At 37.2% G+C, this 23,653-nt stretch overlaps 3 protein-coding genes across 4 annotated transcripts in view; all 3 read left to right on the top strand.

The window, feature by feature from the left end:
- The first annotated feature begins 572 nt into the window (after window positions 1–572).
- zbtb43 (zinc finger and BTB domain containing 43) lies at window positions 573–5,948 on the top strand. Its single transcript, XM_084114019.1, has 2 exons — window positions 573–660; window positions 1,307–5,948. The coding sequence occupies exon 2, from the start codon at window positions 1,329–1,331 to the stop codon at window positions 2,604–2,606; it is 1,278 nt and encodes a 425-aa protein (XP_083970145.1). The 5' UTR covers window positions 573–660; window positions 1,307–1,328; the 3' UTR covers window positions 2,607–5,948.
- A 1,550-nt stretch (window positions 5,949–7,498) lies between these two features.
- The window catches only part of LOC311083238 (ras-specific guanine nucleotide-releasing factor RalGPS1), a 140,752-nt gene continuing 124,597 nt past the window's right edge, over window positions 7,499–23,653 (top strand). For both annotated transcript variants that reach the window (XM_084114633.1, XM_084114634.1), the window contains exon 1: window positions 7,499–7,779. The gene's annotated coding sequence lies outside the window, so the exon portion shown is untranslated. The remainder of the gene's footprint in view (window positions 7,780–23,653) is intronic.
- LOC311083239 (E3 SUMO-protein ligase ZBED1-like) lies at window positions 16,544–18,902 on the top strand. Its single transcript, XM_084114635.1, has 2 exons — window positions 16,544–17,971; window positions 18,157–18,902. The coding sequence occupies exons 1-2, from the start codon at window positions 16,700–16,702 to the stop codon at window positions 18,592–18,594; spliced, it is 1,710 nt and encodes a 569-aa protein (XP_083970761.1). The 5' UTR covers window positions 16,544–16,699; the 3' UTR covers window positions 18,595–18,902.

Below are 23,653 nucleotides of genomic sequence, written 5' to 3'. Positions count from 1 at the left end.
ACGTAGCCTATTTTAACAAGTTTTTATTTTATTTTATTTTATTTTATTTTATTTTATTTTATTTTATTTTATTTATTTTATTTTATTTTATTTTATTTTATTTTATTATTTTATTTTATTTTATTTTATTTTATTTTATTTTATTTTATTTTATTTTTTCTTTTCTTTCCTTTCCTTTTTTCTTTTTTGTTCTTTTATTCTTTTTTGTTTTGTTTTCCTTTGTTTTCTCATTTTATTTTGTTTTATTATTTTGTTTTGTTTTCATTTTATTTTATTTTTTTTTACATTTTATTCTTATTTTATTAAAAAAAAAAATTTTTTTCTTCTTTTATTTTCTTTTTCTTTTTCTTTTTTCTTTTATTTTCTTTAAATTTTTCTTTTCTTTTCTTTTCTTTTCTTTTCTTTTCTTTTCTTTTCTTTTCTTTTCTTTTCTTATTCTATTCTATTCTATTCTATTCTATTCTATTCTATTCTATTCTATTCTGGAAAAAAAGTCAATCTGGCACCCAGCGGAAAGTAGGCGTGTTTGTTTACATTTCTTCCTGCGCCACGCGACTGTGCGTGATGACGTAAGCGACACGCAGCGCGCTCTGGCTCTCGGAAGAGAGAGAGGTGACAGGCTAGCTTTCAGAAAACCGGAATAAAGTGATGCAGAAAACGGTAAGACGGACATTTTTATTACATCGCGAGTGAGGCAGAAAACTGTACTAATATGTACGCGTCTTTTTCATGAACAACAATGTCTCTGTCGCCTGTTAACATCCATAAAGTCTCTTGATATGCTAACAGTATAGCAGGTTAGCCTGATCTCCAATGTAGAGGTGTGAATTTTGACAGTTCACGAGTTTAAAAGATCATAAAATAGTTTTCCTTCGAATACAAACATAGAACTTTTTTCAGGATTTTATTTAATCTTAATTTCATCTCTCCATGTGGAGGATTTTGACACCAGAAATAATGTCACTGTGTTTTTTGTAATCTTATACTTATAGTCCTCATTTACATCTCACCATATGACAAAAGAGTTCCTAACAAAAAATGTTGACATGGAAACCATAGTTACCGACAAAATTAAACAATATATTAATATTTGCTATATAACCAAGTGATATATTGGCACCAAAAATACAGAGTTTGGCTGGACAATGAAACTTATTCATTTTTCTTTCCTGACTGTCCACAATCATACGATTATTAGCATTTTGTAATTTGCAGGTAGCATTGCTGTTTAACCCTTCCAGAACAAACATGCTGTTTACGTATAGATGGTTTTGAGCAACACTAACCTGTCCTGCCTTCTTCTTAGAGCGTTTAACTTCTACACAACCATGGAGACTGATGCAAACAGCTTCCACGTGGAGTTCCCGGATTTTTCCTGCTCCCTCCTGAAGAAACTGAACCAGCAGCGGCAGAGAGGACAGCTGTGTGACCTCATCGTGTCCCTCGGCGGCCATCAGTTTCGTGCTCACCGCGCGGTTCTGGCCGCCAGCTCCCCGTACTTCTGCGATCAGGTGCTTCTGAAGAACAGCGCTCGCGTGGTGTTGCCGGACGTCATGCATCCGTGTGTTTTCGAGCAGCTTCTCTTGTCGTGTTACACCGGAGCGCTGTCTGTGCCGTCGGGAGAGGTGGTGGCCTTCCTCACGGCCGCTAGCTTCCTGCAGATGTGGCACGTGGTGGACAAATGCACTGAGCTTTTAGAAGTCGGGAATAAGAAAAACAGCAGCGTTGGGAATTTCAACCACGGATCATCTCCGAGAGGTGACGGTTATGCCACCGATAACGAAGACAACGTCCAGATCGCAGGTCAAGCGGAAGACCTAGTCGACGACGGCCTTTCGATTCCCGCTTTGGGAACAGGAGCGTTGGAAAGCGCCGGCTGCTCGTCTCCAGATGATCCGAGCAGCGAGAACGGGTCGGATGCAATGGAAAACCAGTGCTCGAGACCTGCCTATGTGCCGCCGAGCATTATGGGACACAGAAAGAAGGTGCACATAAAAGCAGAGAGGCAGAATCGAGAAGCGTGCCTGTTTGAACACACCGCGAACGATTCGGATGAGAGCGGTCACAATCCAAACGCAGTCGAGGATTGCTTTGATGAGAAATTAGTGGAGTGTTTGGATGGAGATCGCACTTACGAAGAGCCCTCAGACTTCTACGGATCCTCCATGGAGGGTTTTTCGCAAGCCGGAGACGAGCTCTCCAACCCTCCGTCCAAGGATGAACTGCAGCTTGAAGGAAGTGCAGATGTTTCTCAAGACGAGGCAGCGGTGGACGGTGGCCTGAAGGAGCAAACCTCTCACTCAGGGTTCGCCTCGGTGGTTTATAAGCTCTATCCGTGTCAGTGTGGCAAAAGTTTTACGCACAAAAGCCAGAGGGACCGCCACATGAGCATGCATCTGGGTCTGAGGCCGTTCGGGTGCGCCGTCTGCGGGAAAAGCTTCAAAATGAAGCATCACTTGGTGGGCCACATGAAGATCCACACGGGCATTAAACCCTACGAGTGCAGCCTGTGCTCGAAACGCTTCATGTGGAGAGACAGCTTCAACCGTCACACCTCCACCTGTGCAAGAGCCCAGCAGACCCGACGCGCCTCACAGATCTGCTAGTGGAGGAACGACTGAGGAACCTCGGTGTGGGAGCATCCTTAACCAGAATGCCAAATTAGCTGCTGTATACAGTAGGAAGTTGAGTATTTTTGGGCTTTTATTTTATACAAGAACCTCTGGGAGTTCGATTTAGTTCGTTTAGTCAGGTGTGCACTGCCGGTCAAAGGTTTGGAATAAATACGTTTTTGCAATGCTTTTAAAAGAAGTCTCTTCTTCTCACCACGGCTGCGTTTTGTTCAAAAATACGGTAAAACGGTTGAAATATCTGCACAGTTTTAAAGAACTGACGAATCTGTTTTAAAATGTAATGTATTCCTGTGATCAAAGCTGAATTTTCAGCATCATTACTCCAGTCTTCAGTGTCACATGATCCTCAAGTCAAGTCAGCATAATTTCTATAGAGCTTTATACAATAATGCATTATAATGCATTTCGGCTGTTGTTCGGCTGTAATTAGTTAATTTCATCTATAAAGCAGCTCTGTGAAAAATGATGTCATCGTCCAGCTAAGTTCAGTAAGTTCAATAATATTGTTGAATATTAAGAAATGAAGAAATGAGAAAACAAGATATGAAATCATTCTATTAAATATGCTGCTTTTCTGCTCAAGAAACATTTCTTATTATCAATGTTATTATCAAACATTTCTTAACCAATATTTTTGTGGAATTCGTGATGCACTACTATTTGTAGTAAGAAATTAATGCTTTTATTCAGCAAGGATGCATTAAATTGATCAAAAGTGACATTTATAATGTTACAAAAGATTTCAATTTTTAAAATAAATGCAAAAACTTTTAACTCAAGTCAAAGAATCTTTAAAAAAATGCATCACCGTTACCATAAAAGTATTAATCAGCAAAAACTTTTAATAAGAACCCTAATTAATAATTGAGCACCACTAATTGATAAGTATTATCAATTATTGGTGCTCAATTATTAATTAGGGTTCTTGTTAAAGAGCAGCAAATCATCATATTAGAATGATTTCTGAAGGATCATGTGACTCTGAAGACTGGAGTAAAGATGCTGAAAGTTCAGCTTTAACATGTATTTCATTAAAAAGAAGTTATTTTAAATTATAGTAAATTGAAAAATATGAGTGTTTCTACTGTATGTTTGATCAAATAAATGGAGCCTTGGTCAGCATAATAGACTTCTTTTGAAAACATACAAAAAATCTTAAATATTCCCAGCTTTTGGTCGCTAGTGTCCCTCAGAAAACCTATAGTCTTTCCTTATGGAATGATTTAAAGCAACATTAAATCAAAATGGACCCTTTTTACTTTCTTATTAATAGATGTTATTAAAGTGAAATTTCCTGTTGACTGAAATGCCATTCTAATGTCTCAGAACCGTGTGATTATTATATATCGGAAGGAATAAATATGACCATGTTCTACCACAGACACAAGAGCCTTGAATGCTGTCGTAATATTCAGGTTATATACGCCTCGCTAAGCGCTTTGGACTTGTGCTAAATTTTAACAAGGCGTTTATCTGGTGTAAATAGTAATATGAGTAATATGCAGCATTATGCTGGATTTCATTTGCTGTGGTTTGTGTTTTGGCATTAACTCTGTTGCTGATCTCTATAATTTCACTGCTCAGCTGTAGCTAGAGCGCTCCAAATAGGATTTCACCGAGAACAGCGGTTGTTTCAGATGATAATCCGCTCTAATCCATGTTATGCTCCAAAAGTCAACAGATTTATTAGGAGGATTTAGAAAAGGAAAAAGTCAAATAAAATCGTTCATAATGCTGCATAAATGGCATTGACATCTCCTTCTGCAAACAGTATTCTCGTGTGTGATGTTCATTTTAAGTCAAATGTTTTTTATAATGTGCCATAATTGTAAAATATTATAAACGTTTGTCTCTGTATGAGTGGATCTCACAAAAACACACGCCCAGGTCATATTTCATAAAACAAAAAAAAGTTCTATTTTGCATAAAATAATTATGCAACATTTTCCCTTCCAATTCCTTTAGATGTTTTACGCTTTAAGTTGTTGGGAATTCTCAGTATTCTAAATGGGAATTCTCATTATATTCTCATTACTGTAATACAGGTTCATCTTTTTCAACGGTAGTAATTGTCTTTATGCAAAATAGAACTTTTTTTTTATCGTTTTGCTATTAATTATTTATTTCTTTTGGGGGTGAAGTATGATCAGGACATGATCTTTTAAAAATGCATCTGTATTTACAGTATACTGAAGTGGATTTAAGAGTGAAAAATCAAATACAGCCACTTGTAAATATCAGATATCAGTGAAATCAAACTGAGAACACATCTTTATTGTTTCACTACACACACACACACAAAAAAAAACATTTCATGCAACATCAAAAGAGCACAAAAAGCAAACAATAAAAAAGTGAGAACTTTTGAAAGGGCTGTAAACGGTTGGGTGTTTTCTTGTATTGTTTTAATAATCTAATGTACAGAACGTGCCATGAATGGATGGCTGGATGTCTGGTTTTCAGTAGTTTGGTATTACGGTCTGTTTGTGATTGAACTGTTACACCAATACCTCAGATGCTGTGGTATTTCGTAGTTTTAACACACAAATGAGCATGGATTAGAGCAAAACGTAAGCTCATTTAATTATAGTTTTAGATCTAATAAATAGGGCTTTTCTTAGATTATTGAATTATACCTGGAAGTGTTATATGATGGTATAACACTCTTAAGAACATTTCAAACAGTCTTTTTGGCAATTGTCATTTGATTTTGTTCATTTGCAGTATGTAAATAGTGTTTGAATTGTTTTTTTTTTATTATGAATGTGCAAATTTCTATATGCCTCAAACAGAACAAACAAGTGACAATCATACAGGCAGAAACAGAACATGTAAAGGTTTTTGCCTCGCAGATGAAAATATGGCCATCATACAGAATTAAATAATCAGTAACGTTAGGATCATCTTTTATTGTTGTTAAAGTCAGTCAAGACAGGACACATTTGTGGAAAAGAAAATTCAACCGATCTTTTATTGACAGAATTATATGGCTAATTATGTAATCTGGTAAAAATGTATATGATTATATGTTGGTTTGTTTGAGTTATTAATTGGAAACGGTTATATAAAAATATATATTCTCCAGTGACCAAATTTTCGTAATCATTTGGCAAGGCTTTATGATGTTGGATGGATCACTACCTCAACAGGATTGTCATAATAATCTGTAATAATCAGAAAAGGTTTATAATCCGGGCGGCTTCATTTCCCACTTACGCTTCTGTTGTGTTTTCTTCTTATAGAAGAACTTTGTGAAACTTTGTGAGATTTGTACAAAAATGTGTTTAGCAATAAATGTTTTATTTGTACTGGAAATCCTGTTTTGTTGCACAAAGAGCTATTGTGTCCACAATTATTATTCATTATGTATTTGAGTTGCAATGCTTTTTAATTTCAGGTGTCGGACAGTAGATGGCAGTCTCAACTCATGCAAACAGATTACTATTCAACTATTAAGATCATTTACATTTACTTTTCCTGTGCCATGTTTATATATATATATATATATATATATATATATATATATATACAGTGCAATGCATAAGTGAATACACCCATGCTAAAGTTGACTAAAAAGAGGAATAAAAAATCATATTTTGGAAATTGAACTTAATGCCTTAATTTAAAAAATTAGGAAAAATCCAACCTTTAAGGACACCAATTTTCTTTGTGAATGAATAATGTATCGTAAATAAATAAATGTTCTTCCTTAAAATACAGGGTGCATAAGTCTGGACACCCCTATGTTAAATTCCCATAGAGGCAGGCAGATTTTTATTTTTAAGTATTTAAAAAAAATTTTTTTTAGGATACTATGCATCCTGATAAAGTTCCCTTGGCCTTTGGAATTAAAATAGCCCCACATCATCACATAGCCTTCACCATACCTAGAGATTGGCATGGGGTACTTTCCATAAGATCATCTCTCAATGCAAATCAAAGCAGCTATTAGGCTAACTGAAATAAAACCATGCCAATCTCTAGGTATGGTGAAGGCTATGTGATGATGTGGGGCTATTTTAATTCCAAAGGCCAAGGGAACTTTATCAGGATGCATAGTATCCTAAAAAAAAATTAAAAAAAATACTTAAAAATAAAAATCTGCCTGCCTCTATGGGAATTTAACATAGGGGTGTACTCACTTATGCACCATGTATTTTAAGGAAGAACATTTATTTATTTACGATACATTATTCATTCACAAAGAAAATTGGTGTCCTTAAAGGTTGGATTTTTCCAAATTTTTTAAATTAAGGCATTAAGTTCAATTTCCAAAATATGATTTTTTATTCCTCTTTTTAGTCAACTTTAGCATGGGTGTATTCACTTATGCATTGCACTGTATATATATATATATATATATATATATATATATATATATATATATATATATATATATATATATTTATATATATATGCACACATATATTATAATGGAAAAAAGTATAAAGGAAAAATTAAATCACATAAACACACACACAAACACGCATATATACGCATTATATTATTATAATGTAAAAACTACTAAGGAAAGAATAAATCACATCGATACTTCACAAACACAGAATGACTTTACTTCACTTTAAAGAATGCCTGTAAAGTTAAATTAAATAGCATCATAAAAATGTACACATTTTTATTTGTGAGCTTGTGATTTAGTTAAGATTATAACAAGACTGATTAAATGTTAGAGTGTTAAATTACAAGACATCAGGAGACAGAGGAAGACATCACTACTGTTCAGATGCACCTGCGCGTCCACTTCAAATTCACACAGACCCGGTGCTTCAACGCGATTGGCTAGCGCTTCGTAGGGGGCGGGGTTGTATCTTGTTTAACGCGTGTGATTGGGCAGTTGACCTGTCGATTAGATCAAAGGAACCTACCTGACACTTCCTGCCCATGAATGTTTCGCTTGTTTTGGCAGTGTGATATTTGTGTATCTCTGCCATGTTTGTGTACATCTGTCGCAAGTGTATTTACATTTTTAAACGCATAACATCGTCTTGACGCTCTGGAATATTAACCATACGCACTATATCGGATTATATGCGCAGCTGAGCCCGTTTAATGGATGACTGGAGGCAGAACGTGATTGTTTCTTCTCATTGATCCAGGATCATACAGTAGCCTACAGATATATAAGGTAGGCGAAGCAAATTTTCATTTGATTAATTGTATGGATGGGTCGATGGAGTATTGATTAGGAACCGTCTGTGCACGTCATTCATTAAGACGGGTTAGTAAAGGTGAAAGGTTACAGCCCTGTGCGCGTCACCGCGGTGTTTGTACATGTTGCAAGTTGCGCGTATGATCAGGCGCGCGCGCATGAGCCTCAAAATCATAGTTAAACCCATCAGCTCAATTCTGTCATTTGTAATCTACATGTTGTTTGTTAATATCCCTGAAAGCAGTTATAATAATGACATATTTTGCTTGGCAATATGTGTTTTGTATCATTTGTAATGTCATATAGTGTGTATTTGCGTGGCTGAGATTGTAATATCTCTGAAAGTAGGCTATAAATGCACTGTTTTAACTTATGGTATTTCTTTAAGATGATATTGTATTGCTTTCTGTATTTTAAATGTTTGGAGATGAAGGTAAAATAGGCTATCCATTTTTTTTTTTTTTTTTTTTTTTATTAAGTTATTTTACATGCAATGCTACGCGAGTTTATTAATGAGCTTTCACATAGGCTATAGCGTCGTATTGCTGATATTGATTATGATTATGTTTCCCACATGCTTTATATATCTGGTTGTTCTGTTCAACAGTTCCTACATTATTTTTGTGTGTGCAAGATTGAGGTAATTTCAGTAGGCTATCAAATAAGCGTTTTGTTGTTGAAAAAGGCATTGTTTTCCCAGATGCTGAGATGCAGTGTCTGTTATACTGCTTGCTATACAATTCACACACTTGCAGTGCAGGCAATGTGAGATGTGTGTAATTGATCAGGACGAAACTTGGAGTAAGTGAGAAGGAATCCAGCAGATCTGATGGCTGAGAGCCAGAGCATTCCTCGGGCCAGGAACCGGTGTAGTATTCAGTGTTTGAGCCGAGTATCTGATGTGTTGTGCTGCTGCTGGCCCTTACACTCATGAGTGCGGGTTTAGGTGACCAGGGCAAACGTGAACAACCTTGCCAACATGAGCAGATGTCATGAATTTTAGTTTCTTCTGGAAAGGTTCAAAGTCGTACACCTAAAAAGGAAAGCGTTGTCACTGTTTAGTGTTTACTCACCCTCATGGACATCCAAACCTGTTTATCTTTGAAACGCAGACAAAGCGTTAGTGTTTTAAAGTATAGAACTTTGTGTTTTCTTTTTGTCTGTGTACTGATTTTATGTATGTATATAGCTAAGACTTCATATGCAAAAACTTCTAAGTTCATCTGACATTTTTCTTTTAAATAAGCATTTTTATCAGGCGGTTCAGTTATTTCACTTTAATGAACAGTTTATTAGTCAGTTATTATTAAAATGCCTTATTTTCAAAAATGTCACTGATAAGGGTAAAATTAAAAACATAAAAATGCTAATTTACAGAAAAATGTCATAAAAAAATATATAGGCTATATACATGCATACATACTATGACATTTGGTCGAAATAACAAACAAATAAAATATGCCATGTTTTTAGTCCTTGAATAATGCAAAGAAAACAAGTTCATATTTATTTTTAAACAACACAATAATGTTTAGGAAATCAGTATTTGGTGGAATAATTCTTATTTCCACGAATCACAGCTTTCACGTGTCTTATCCTCTCTAGTCTCATTGCTTTGGGAGACTTTATGTCTCTCCTGCCACACAGATTGAATCAGCTCGGCTCTGTCTTGTGGCCATCCGTCTCCGTCTTCCTCTTGATCACATTCACAAGGTTTTCCGAGGCCTGGAGATCGGGCTGGTCATGCCAGGCTCTGGATCTGGTGGTCCTCCTGTCTGAGTGGCATAGAGCAAACAAACACTCCTCAGATTTGGGGAACATTGTCAGAACAGAAGGACGCAAGGGTCACCTTGTTTACGGCTTGAGTCACGCATTGATAAAGACGGATCAGCCTGATTCATGTTCTTCTCTGATGAGCTTTGCTCATGTAAGGGTTAGACTGAGGCCTACAACACACAGTTCTTCACTAAAGCTGGAGTCGGGCAGATCAGACTCATGACTCAAGACACGTACAAGGACATCCTCTGACAATCCAACTGTTTGTAGCAATATATGCCTCTGTTTTGCTTATGCACGTATGCTTGTGAAAGTGAAACTGATGACATTTCATACGTCTGTTTGCTTGCTTGTTTGTAATCTTAAACGGTTTATCAATATCAATAGGATATTAAACGAACGCAATGCAAGTGTCAGTGATTTGACAGCTCCAGGTGTTTCTCATTGTGTGCTGTTATGTCAGAGCCACATATCTTGAGATGCACATGAGAGTTGTGTGTGTGTGTGTGTTTGTGTGTGTGTGTGTAGAGTTACAGTAGTTCAGCGGGGGGGAAACGAGGACGTCCGCCCCCGCCCCCCCGCAGCTGTCTGGACATCTGACATTACACAACACGCAACTTCTCCACGAGCAGGTCATGTTCAGAAGACTGTATTTATATCTCCCACACACACACACACACACTCTCAAACATCTGCATTCACTCCAGCGAGCGTCATTGACCGATATATCACCAACATTTTAGTTTAGCTGAATGAATACTATATTCATGTACCAAGGTATTAAAATGGTACTTCCATGATGCATGTCATAAAAAATTATGTTAATGTATTATTGTACATGTCCAAACATTTTTAGGATGTTTAAATATGTACACTATCCTATTGCGGTGAGGGAGTTTTCTTTAAAGATTACTTTTATTCTCCAAGGATGCATTCAATTGATCAAGAGACAAATACCTTTACAATGTTACAAAAGATAAATAAATGCTGTTCTTTTGAACTTTTTCATCAAAGAATCCTGACAAAAATGCAGTTTCAACAAAAATATAATGCAGCACAACTGTTTTCAACTTTGATAATAATAATAAATGTTTCCTGTGCAGCAAATCATCATATTAGAATGATTTCTGAAGGATCATGTGACACTGAAAACTGGAGTAATGATGCTGAAAATGCAGCTTTGATCACAGGAATAAATTGGATTTTACAATATTTCATAAATATTACTGTTTTATATTTTTGATCATAAATCGAAAGGGAGGCCTTTTTTGAGCATATGAGACTTATTTCAAAAACATAAACTTACAGACCCCAAACTTGGAGTATGGCTGAAAATGTAAATGATTTGCATTTTACAGAACAAGCTTGACTCAGAAGTGTAGTTTTAATAAGTAAACATTCGTCTGTAAAACAGCTTTGAACTTGAGGAGGAAGTGTAAGTGTGTTAATAATATTTGCTCTGTATAGATTCCCGTCCCTGAAATCCAGTCTGACCATCTTCTGCTTATACAAACCACAAACCTTCTGAATAAACAGTCGTTCAGTGATGAGGGTGTATTAGTATGACAGTTTTGAGGAATCATGACTCATGTTCATGTTCATTATATTAAACTAACAACTTCAGGCAGTTTCAGTGGCCATAATTATACAGTATGCAGTAATAAGAGGCCTAATATACAAGACTCCTCCAGTCTGCATCCAGGACCATTAACACATGCTGTCTAATTAATGCTTTAAAAGACAGTGGCTTAACATCACATGCATAATGTAACGAGTGATTCAGAGATCAGTGATCAAGAACTGCGTTATCTTACAGCTTCCTGTGAAAGCGACGAGTTATGCTGACTTTGAACCAGTAGAGCAGGCTCGTTTACAAGAACTTGATTAATTAAAGATAATGTACTGAAGCTCTTGCCTGAAGATCTGGTATTGTGTACAGTGAGAAGAGAAGTCATGGACGTCTCTATCCGAGTTCTGTTTTAATGATAGATTGATATCAGCCTGGGGTTATAATTGTGACCGGACCGGTTGACAGAGTAGTTTTCTAAATGAATGCTATAAATTACTGGATTGAATTCAAATGTATTTTTAGAATTTTGAGTAAAAAAAAACAAACAAAAAAAACGAACGATTTAAATAAATAATTATATAGTTTGTATCTGAATAATATAGGCTACATTAAATATAAACAATTATAAGTAATATAATTGACTGTTATAAATGACAATATATGTGTATGTGTATAAACGTATTATATAAAATAATATCATAAAATATATTTTGAAGAATATTGGTTTTGAAGAGTTTTGGTCTGTCAATATACAGTGGTATGAAAAAGTGTTTGCTATAATATATAAAACTGTGCAGAAGTCTTAGGCATGTTAAGAATGCTTTCAAAAATAAAATCAGAAATTGAATTTATTTATGATTTAACTTCTATTAACTAATTCAAATCAATATATGGTGTAACGACCCTTTGCGTTTAAAACGGCTGTTGTCCAGGTACACTTTCGCATAGTTTCTATTAACATGCTTAAGACTTTTGCACAGTATATATATCAGTGTTCAGTTCTCTACATATCAGTATTTGTTTTAGCCATTTAATAAGAGAGATCGGTGGAGCAGTAGGTTTAACCGGTTTGACTGTGTGTCTCTCTGTTCAATTGATATTTGTGTGTGTATTTTTTGCTCTTTGCTCCGCTGTGCTCTTGTTTTGACGCCGGCCTATTTTTAGGTGTTGCAGACGTCAGCTCAAAGGGGAGCCGGTTTAAATGAAGTTCTCACCATCTGAGCCACGCTGCTTTATAAAATACACAGCATCTGTTATCAAAGCGCAGATCGAAGTGTGTGAAATATTAGATTCTGACTCAATCATCTCTATTTGTGTAGGAGCGAGCATGTGTTGGGGTGAAGATATTCGAGACGTGACCACCTGGTCATTTCTGTTATAAAAGCGGCTCTGTTGCTGCCTGTCATCAATATGACCCTGTTTTTATCATGCTAGAAGTCATTTTAAATGATGGCAGCACTGTACAATAGCCTACTTATTTTTTTATATTAAATCAAATTAATGGAATTATACACTTTGCAAATGAAAATGAAAAAAAGTTAATATATTTATTTGGAATTTGATGGACAGACACCAAAAGTTCATGTCGTTCAAAGCAAATAAGTATGTGTAACATTAGAGCAATCACGGTATGTTTTTTACACGTGAGTTGAAAATAAAAGATCACTTTAATAAAACTGTATATGTTTATGTATATACAATAACGCTTAAAAGTTTGTGGTTTTTGAAAGAAGTCTCTTCTGCTCACCAAGCCTGCATGTATTTGATCAAACAGCATTACTGTGAAAAAATTATTACAATTTAAAATAATTGTTTTCTATGTGAATATATGTTAAAATTGTTCTATTATGCTGATTTGCTGCTTAGGAAACATTTCTGATTATTATCAATGTTGAAAACATGTTGTGCTGCTATACATTTTTGTGGAAACCATTTTTTTCAGGATTGTTTGATGAATGGACAGTTCAAAAGAAGAGCATTTATTTTAAATGGAAATCTTTTGTCACATTGTAAATTACTTTCTGTCACTTATAATCAATTTAATGCCTTTTTGCTGATTAAAAGTATTAATTTCTTTTTTTTTTTAAAAAGTACTGACCCCAAACTTTTGAAAATTTTGTGTACTTCTAAATCTATAAATGTATAGTTCAGACTCTATAAAGTCTGAATCAGTTTCAGAGCCTTTGTAAACTAGACGATATATGATGCATCAATTGAATTTTATATTATTGTGCAACTAAACAACCAAGCTTTTCATTGCCTGCAAGAACAGCCCTTAAGTTCTTCCTCGCACCAGCTTGTTTGGAACATGTCCTGATTTGTATTTTCATATTACTCCAGGTTTTTCATCACTCAGTGTGAAAGAAGTTAGGCAGTCCCACCCATTGAGTGTCAGAATTCTCTTTCTCTTTTCTTCACATCACTGTTCTCCTCTTTTCCCCACTAGCTCCTTTGAGGGTTGATGTGGCGTGTTGAATGACACTCGATCCATTCGAGATGCTGAGTGTGCTTGCGGGCTGCAGTGATGTCATGTATTGAATCTCAGATAAGCTCTGGAGCATCTGAGGGCAAGTCCACCGCTGGAATCCGACTCCCTCATTACTCCACACATTTAATACGCTTAGGGGAATTTTTTCTGATATTCGCAGCTAAACACCTGGTCCTTAACTATCTGATTGGTTGCGATAAGATTTTTGGTGGTACCTATTGCTTAATCAGCAGTCAGAATGACCAGAGATGCTTATCCCTATCGAATGATGCATATTGGATGTATGTACATGCTGGGCAGACATACATGCGTGCATTCTGCAGTGTTATTTTAGTGTTATTTACAGTATATGCAATTAAAGTATTCATGCGTTTTGCTATTGTTTGCTATTTTTAATAAGCTTAAATTTATTTATTTATTTAAATAATTTACCGAATTAGTGGCACTTTGTGGGCGGCAATTGCTTGAATGGTGGGTTCATTATTATTTTTAATGAAAAACACAAATAGAAAAACAAAACTAACCCTTTGTGGGTTCCCTATTAGCATTGGGTTTAAGTTCAAAATATTGCCAAATAGGTGCTTTTATATTTAGCTATGAAACCAAATCTTCTGCCTTCTACTTGTCAGTCAGTCAGCTCTCCTCATTCTCATCACGTAATAAATGAAATCAGTCCTGCTGCTGATCTGTGCTGCGACTCTCGTTCGGCTTTGACCTGAGCAGACACAAGTTAATAACTTTAATGTACTTGAAGTGTGCACCAAGCACTAGGAAAATGCAAGTGTCGGATCGGGACTTTTATATCGGCAGATACACACTATTCAATGGCTCTGATCGGATTGGGGGCACAAAAAACCTGATCGGGACATCCCTAGAATGAATGATTCAATGGGCCCTATAATACACCTGGAGCAATGCAGCACCGGCCGCGACGCAAGTGTGTTTTGCTAGTTTCAGCCCGACGCAGTTATCATTTTCACGTCCTGCGCCACGTTGTTTAAATAGCAAATGCATTTGCGCCTATTTTTGCGCACATGGGCGTGCTGGTCTGAAAACAAGGTGTGTTCTGGCGCATTGTTGGCGTGTTGTTATTTTGAGGCAACAGAAATAGACTGAGCCATTGACCAACTGAAACCTGGTCTAAAGTCAATGGCGCAGTATTTTTTTTGTTATTTAAAGAGCGTGTTAGTAATGAACAGTTTTTCTGCTTGCAAATTCCGTCATGTACATAGCGAATCTACCATGGCGCGAGCGCAACTGGCTTTTAAAGGGAATGGGAGATGAGACTCTGGTTGGTTTATTTCAGGTTACGCCCAAAACACACCCATTATTTATTAAGAGAATAGGGACAACACTTTTAGACCATGCACCTGGTGCGCACCGACCATGCACTTTCCCGTTGTTAAACTAGCAAAAGTGGATTCGGACACGCAATAAGTGCACTTGCACCCTGCGCTTTAGACCATGCGCTTAGATCGCTAAAATAGGGCCCTATGAAAAGACTTCACTTGCTTCATTACTGGATGAATCAGCGTTTTTGAACAAATCTCTTGATTGAATGAATGATTCAGCGTTTTTGAACAAGTCTCTTGATTGAATGAATGATTCAATGACAAATGCATTTTTAACAACTACTTGTCGCCACCTACTGGTGTAACAATGTTTATACAATCTTTATTTCAAGCCTCAAGTTACTTTCAAAAGGTGATTTGCTCTATTTTGATTGCTACCGTAGACAGAGCCAAATCATTGTTATTTTGGAATAAGTTTGCGTGAGTGTTTTAATCGAGATCTCCATCTTTTAATGATTAATCATGCAGCTAGTGTAAAAAGTGGGATAATGTTCAGTCAGGTAGTGATTATCTCAAAATAAACCACTTGAGCGTGCTACAAAACAGCTCTGCTCCATGTGAGGCCCTGATCACCCTTTCAGGTTTTTGATAATGACCACCTGATTGCACATTTTCCCTGACATATAATTTGAGGGAGACTACTGTGAAACTTTCTCCAAGTATGACATCCAGGGTGAAGTATCCCTGCTTTCAGTGCACCCTAACTGTGTTCAGGGTTCAGTTTCCACAGGCAACCGTCAAAACCCATTCAGAAACTCGCAACAGCAGATTCCAAGTGGTTTGCTGTTGCCATGACGACGGTCCCTTAGAGCCCAAGATTGTGGAAGGGATGAGAAACGAAAGGTCTGTTGCCAAGTATGATCCCTGGGATGAACAATCCAAACATCAGTTCTGCAAGAGCTGCTGTATAAATCACCACTGAGGATAGATGCGTTTTGCTGATGTCCCTGGGCCTGCGTCCTGTCAAAGTGCGATTGCTGTCCTAATCCTCTTAGTGTTCAATAGGGTGGTTAGTACTTGGCTGTTAAATGACTAGTGATTGACCAGTATATCAGTATTTGGTCATTCAGCATCAGCTGATAATCCTGCCTGCTTAACTCAAAACAAAAGTGTTTTACCCCATTGTGTCAATACTGATGTATAAATTATATATATATATATATATATATATATATATATATATATATATATATATATATATATATATATATATATATATATATAATGTATATGTATGTGTATATATATATATATATATATATATATATATATATATATATATATATATATATATATATATATATTAGGGGTGTAACGATATATTGTGGTACGCTTTATCGCGATGCAAAAATGTCACGATATGTATCGTAGAGTTATGACGATATTATTTTTATTTAATTTTTTTACGTTTTGACGTCCGTTTTATCCTATTGGTTGAGCTACCGCACCCGCGTCATACGTCACGCTTGCATTCAGGCTCAAATGAAGAATCGCTTGAACTGTGAGCAGTAGCAGGGCAAAATGAGTTTGACTTCGTCTGAAATTTAAATTGAAATAGAAGATGCTCCGTCCACTTACAAGTCTGACGTCTGGCAGCATTTTGGTTTTCCAGTTACTCGACAGGAGGACGGTAAAAAAACAGACAAAACACGAACTGTGTGTAAATACTGTAAACAAACACTGTTATACACGACGTCGAACACTACAAATATGATGTGTCATTTAAAACGGTACCACAAAGAGAAACTCCTGCAACCGGGTGCGAAAAAGAGAGTGAAAGAAGGCCAAATATCTTTAGAACGTAGTTTTGCTTCAACATGGTCTCAGTCAAGTGCAAAAGCTCAAGAAATAACCAGGTGCATCGGAGTTTTTATCGCAAAAGACATGAGGCCATTCTCGGTCGTCGAAAATGTTGGATTTTGCGAATTGGTGAGGGTACTGGAGCCCAGGTATCATATTCCGTCACGCCCGCACTTCAGTCAGGAGGTAATTCCAGCCCTGTACAACGAAGTTAAAGCAAATGTGACGGATGTTTTGAAAAATGCTGAGAGTGTGGCGATAACAACTGACGGATGGACTTCGCGGGCTGTTCAGAGTTACATCACAGTCACAGCGCATGTTATTACCACAGAGTGGGAAATGAAAAGTTTTGTGCTTCAGACTCGCCCGCTTTTCGAGTCGCACACTGGTACAAACATAGCTGATGTCTTAAAAGCAACCATACAAGAGTGGGAGCTTGAAAGATCTGCTCATAGCATTGCTGTCGTTACAGACAACGCACGCAACATGGTTGTGGCAGTGAGGGAAGCAGGGATGTCACCGCATATTAAGTGTTTTGCACACACTTTGAATCTTGCTTCGCAAGCAGGATTGAATGTTCCCCGCGTCAGTCGCTTGCTGGGTCGCGTGAGGAAAGTCGTGGCTTTCTTTCACCGCAGTACCACAGCAACAGCTGTGCTCGCGGCAAAGCAAAATATGCTTGTGATCGCATCACACAAGCTTATCATGGATGTTGTTACACGCTGGAACAGTTCAATGGAGATGCTGGAACGCTATCTCGAGCAACAAGCTGCGATAACGGCAGCCCTCTTGAGCACTGAGGTGCGCAAAAATGCACGTCAACTCGATACTATGGATAGCGCTGACATCAGTGACGCCGAAGAAATCGTAAACCTTCTTAAACCGCTAAAAAAAGCCACCACTGTCCTGTCTGATGAAAAGAGCCCCACGCTGTCACTCATATTGCCCTTGAAAGCCATGATCGAACAGAGCATGACACCGGACGAGAAAGACTCCACAACTATTGCTAACATGAAGACAGCCATCCTGCAAAACCTCTCAAGCAGATTCACAGAGGAACAGGATTATCTACTAGAGGGTACTGCCTTGGACCCCAGATTTCGGTCATTGCCCCACTTACTCCCTGAACAACGTGAAGAGGTTTTCCACCGGTTGAAGAACAAATCAAACCAGTTACAGCAGGTATGTCTGCATTACAAATTGTCTGAGAATCTGTGTATTTGCACTTGTGTGTGTTTGTCACTCTAATTGCATGTTTGTGTAACCAACTTTGTGCACACCTTTTGTGTATGTACTTGAAACTACACTTACTTACTAGTATACCTTAATTATTTTATTTATTTTATTTTATTTTATTTTATTTTAAGGCTGTCACTAGGAAGCAAACGAAGGAGGGAGGTGCCAGTGATGGATATCCCACTGATGCAGCAGATCTAAGAGATGCAGCACACAGAGTTGAGCCAGAACAGCCACCTAGTAAAAAGACAGCACTGGAAGAGCTCTTTGGTGCAACTTTTTCTGAACCACCAGTCACCCAGTCCAAAAGTAGGATAGAAGTAGAGATTGACATGTACAAAAAGGACACTTCTATTCCCCTCACCAGCTGTCCACTGAAATGGTGGAAAGAAAATGCTCAAATGTACCCACTTCTTTCACCTCTTGCAAAGGCTTACCTCACAGTTCCAGCAACTTCTGTTCCTAGTGAACGTATTTTTTTGACAGCAGGGGATATTGTAAATGCGCAAAGATCCCAGCTACTGCCAGAAAATGTAGATATGCTGGTTTTCTTGCAAAAAAACCTGTAAGTAACCTAAAAAAAACCCAAAGCTGTTTGTGTTGAAATTACTTAAACAGGACACTACTTGATGTGTTTTTTGTTGCACTTTTACTGCTTAAAGAAGTTCTCTCTTGGGCTATCCTAATTTTAATTTCATGATACAATTCAGTTTTATTGGTCAGTGACACCTAGTAGTCATTGTTAATTTATTTACGTACAGAAGGTTAAACTAAATCTTGATTTATATTGAAGTATTGTATATTCTTTAAGTTGCATGTATAACAAGACAGTTATTGAACACTGTTAATGTTAAATAAATCTGTTATTTGATTTTCAGTTGAATTTTTTAATTTTGTTCAAAATATCGTGATGCATATTGTATCGTGAACCCAGTATCGTGATACGTATCGAATCGTGAGCTGAGTGTATCGTTACACCCCAAATATATATGCATACATACATACATACATATACATATATGAGAAATATTTGGAACTATTTTGGCCACGGGCCACAACTTAAAAGATGTTTAGCAATAATAGTATCTATTTTAAAGGAGACCTATTATGCTCCTTTTTACAAGATGTAATAGAAGTATCAGGTGACCCCAGAATGTGTCTGAAGTTTCAGCTCAAAATACCCCACATATCATTTATTATATCATGTTGCCGATTGCCGATTTTTGAGTTAAAGCAAAAAAAAGCTGTTTTCGTGCATTTATCTTTAAATGCAAATGAGCTGCTGCTCCCCTATCCAGAAGAGGGCGGAGCCTACAGCTTGTGCCTCCAATACTCTGCAAAAACTAACAAAACATCAATTTGGTTTGGATTTTCATCTCTATCGCGGCCACGCTCACATGACATTGCAGTTCTCCATCATCATGAAAGTTATTATTTGTATGCTTTTTAAAGCCATATCAGTCGGTTATGTCTGTGATCATAAACAGCAAGTAAAGAAATCGCACGTGTATATTAGATCTGAGTATTAAAGTGAAAGCAGTGTAATATACAGTACCTACTGTGGTTAAAGGCCCACTGAAGTGCTTTGGAATGCGCAGCTTTGTATGATGCGTTGACGTAATTTCCACTGAAACAGGAAGCTAAGGCGGGACATATTGAATGGCTCCTCCCCCTTTTCAAATAGCCAATAGTGTTTAGTTTACCTCAAAGACTGCAAGATGTACTTGACAGAATCATGGAAGCGAATCCAAGCACTGATGATGCGTTGGATTCAATAGTAGACCGATGATGAGGATGACAATGAACCAACCGTCTTTGGAGTCAGACTGTATCAGTTTGAGCCAAGTAACGTTACGGGGCGGGACTCTAGATAACATTTGATTGGACAGAAGATCTGATGAGAAACTGAAGTCCGCGGTGAAGTCATAAAAATCTGTGATCTATTTTAGAGGAAGTGAGAGGCTGTAAGTTCTGCATGCTTATATCTCCTAAATGCAAATTTTGTCATTGTTTTGGAACAGACCAGCTTATTCATAACTTTAAGGCTAAGGCTATTTCAGGGGGCCTTTAATATGAATCGAACAACAAAAGAAAATCAAAAAATCACTCGCTGCTCTTGACTGTGTAAGCCCGACTAAAGGTCCAATGGTGGTTTCCAATAATACGGGTGAAGGTCTTTGCACGTTACTGTCTTTCCTTTTACGCAACACAAGAAGATTAAATACATTTTCTCATATGTATTACCTCGTTATTTCATCTGACTCCATAAATGAAAAAGGTAATAATGATATCTAATCATCATTAAAAGGTAGAGAATGTTTGATTATTCTTTTTAACTCTTTAATTATATTTTAACCGCTCAGATTAGGAAACTATGTCGCTTTTGAGGTCCTCACAAAAACAGAGGTAATTGGCTATATACCTGAGACGGACGCATTCACGCTTGCACAATCAGAGATACTTTTGTATAGCCCCCATGGTTTTTGCATACACTTGAATTTAAAGTAACGTTTACTTCAGTAGAGGTATGGGCACTACTGCAGATACAAGTTGACCAACTTTTCTTCTCTTATAATAGCTTTGGATTGGCCATGCTGTGATTTCTCATGTACACTTATCTAAAGTAACATTAAATTAAAACAGAGGTAAGACACACCCAAATTCAGGTTGGTCAAACAGCATTTGCTGCCCTAAACGGAAATTCCCTTCTTGTCTTTGCAAAACCAAGTACACTTGAATTAGAGCCAAATATTAGTCATCACTAATCTGACGCAGATTTGAGGTAACATACGAGTCCGTTTAATCTACTTGGGAAAACTATTTCAGAGCAAGTCAGAATAAAATCAAATGTAACAATTTATTATGTCAGGTAAATGTAGCCTATCATACCAATTTCATAATCAGTTCAAAGATAATAAATACAAAACATCAAATGCTCTGGAATAAAGAGAAAAGATGCAAACCTGACATTAGAAAATACATGATGCTGAGAGTCTTGGCCACTCTCTGCATCACGGGCTAATCTGAGTTACAAATCGCCCCGAGCCTTCATCAGCATGTCCCTAAATACTCAGACCAAGGCAGAAACCTCTTTTCAAATGTAAACAAGAATTCACAGTGGGAATTTGCATTAATCACCGTCCCAGACTTACTAGGAACAGAAGTTGATTTACATGGGGGCACACCCACAGCAGTTAACAAGATATCTTTAAACTCTTAAATACCTTATTACCTTTTAGTTTACTACTTTGGGGATGAGACCTTTGTACCAGTCGCACTGAGACATTTCAAATGATACCAAACATGTATAATACTGTATGATAATTGTTCATATTAAACCATATAGATTTTTGGGTGAATTCAGGTAGGGATGGGTGAAGGGAATGATGTGTAAATTGGGAGGTGATCAACTCAAGTGTGATTGTGTCTCGAATGGTGATGGTAATATAGCAAGAGAGTTGAAATTAGGGCTGTATGATAATGGTTAAACTGATAATCACAATTATTTTGCTCAAAATTATAATCGCGATAATTAATCACGATTATACCATGGTCTGGGTGAATACTCGATTCTGATTGGCTGCAGGGTGTCCATTAAAAAGTGATAATGTACACCTGGTCAATTTGCCTGATGACAGTTCTAAATGATTGCGCTGGCTCAAACTCACTGATCAACTGCTGCGGTCGGGTCGCTGTGGCCACGTTGCTTGGCAACGCCTGTATACGGGAGATATTAAATAGTGCGCTCGACTTAATAAATAAAAACCCTCACGATTTTTACTCTAAAACACATTAAAGTATTATTAATTGATTAAATATTTCTTTCTTTCGTAAGTGCCCATGGTATAAGCGGGTTAATGCCCTTCGAGGTGTCCATTGTCAGGTATTAATGGACTTCGGCAGAGGGTTAGGGTTAGGGTTAGGGTTAGGGGTAGGGGTAGGGGTAGGGGTAGGGGTAGTGGTTAGGGTTAACTGTGGTTAGGGTTAACCTCCGCTGCGCGTCGGACAGTTCACGCCTCGCCATCGTCCAGTAATACCTGATAATGGACACCTCGTCGGGCATTAACCCTTACTTATTCTCATTTGAGAAACTACAGAGAAAGAGAAGAGACAGTTAACGGTTTATATATATATATATATATATATATATATATATATATATATATATATATATATATATATATATATATATATATATATATATATATAATAAAAATATATAAATATATATATATATATATACAGTGAGGAAAATAAGTATTTGAACACCCTGCTATTTTGCAAGTTCTCCCACTTAGAAATCATGGAGGGGTCTGAAATTGTCATCGTAGGTGCATGTCGACTGTGAGAGACATAGTCTAAAAAAAATAATCCAGAAATCACAATGTATGATTTTTTTAACTATTTATTTGTATGATACAGCTGCAAATAAGTATTTGAACACCTGAGAAAATCAATGTTAATATTTGGTACAGTAGCCTTTGTTTGCAATTACAGAGGTCAAATGTTTCCTGTAGTTTTTCACCAGGTTTGCACACACTGCAGGAGGGATTTTGGCCCACTCCTCCACACAGATCTTCTCTAGATCAGTCAGGTTTCTGGGCTGTCGCTGAGAAACACGGAGTTTGAGCTCCCTCCAAAGATTCTCTATTGGGTTTAGGTCTGGAGACTGGCTAGGCCACGCCAGAACCTTGATATGCTTCTTACAGAGCCACTCCTTGGTTATCCTGGCTGTGTGCTTCGGGTCATTGTCATGTTGGAAGACCCAGCCTCGACCCATCTCAATGCTCTACCTGAGGGAAGGAGGTTGTTCCCCAAAATCTCGCAATACATGGCCCCGGTCATCCTCTCCTTAATACAGTGCAGTCGCCCTGTCCCATGTGCAGAAAAACACCCCCAAAGCATGATGCTACCACCCCCATGCTTCACAGTAGGAATGGTGTTCTTGGGATGGTACTCATCATTCTTCTTCCTCCAAACACGTTTAGTGGAATTATGACCAAAAAGTTCTATTTTGGTCTCATCTGACCACATGACTTTCTCCCATGACTCCTCTGGATCATCCAAATGGTCATTGGCAAACTTAAGACGGGCCTTGACATGTGCTGGTTTAAGCAGGGGAACCTTCCGTGCCATGCATGATTTCAAACCATGACGTCTTAGTGTATTACCAACAGTAACACTGAACACTGGTAACAACTTAAACTTAAAAAAATAGAACAGTGAAACTCATTTAGAAACAGATTTAGTCACACAAACACCACAAGTGTCTTGTGAAGAAACAGACTGGCTGTATAACAATTTCATGCAAACAGAATATCGCAGTGGAGATCAGTGCTTTTTCCACAGTGTAGGGCGCGCGCGCACAGGGTTGCCAGATTGCACAGATTAAGTAAAACACTGGGCATAAAATGTAAGAGAAAAGCTCTGTTTGGGTGATTTGGGGGATTTAAGATATTTAGATCTGGCAACCACAAACATCAACGCTAGTGGGGACTTGTTAACAATGCAAGATAATGCAAATGTCAAATAAAAAAAGCGTTTTCAGGATAAATAACGAGCGGGCAAATATTGCGACGATTATTTAAAATGAATGGAGAGAGGCAGATAACGTTATCGCGATTAAAA

The sequence above is a fragment of the Abramis brama genome, assembly GCF_963993115.1.
Source record: "Abramis brama genome assembly, chromosome: 5".
Classification (NCBI taxonomy): Eukaryota; Metazoa; Chordata; class Actinopteri; order Cypriniformes; family Leuciscidae; genus Abramis; species Abramis brama.
The sequence above is the reverse complement of the archived record's forward strand: the minus strand, read 5'-3'. Positions and strand labels throughout refer to the sequence as shown.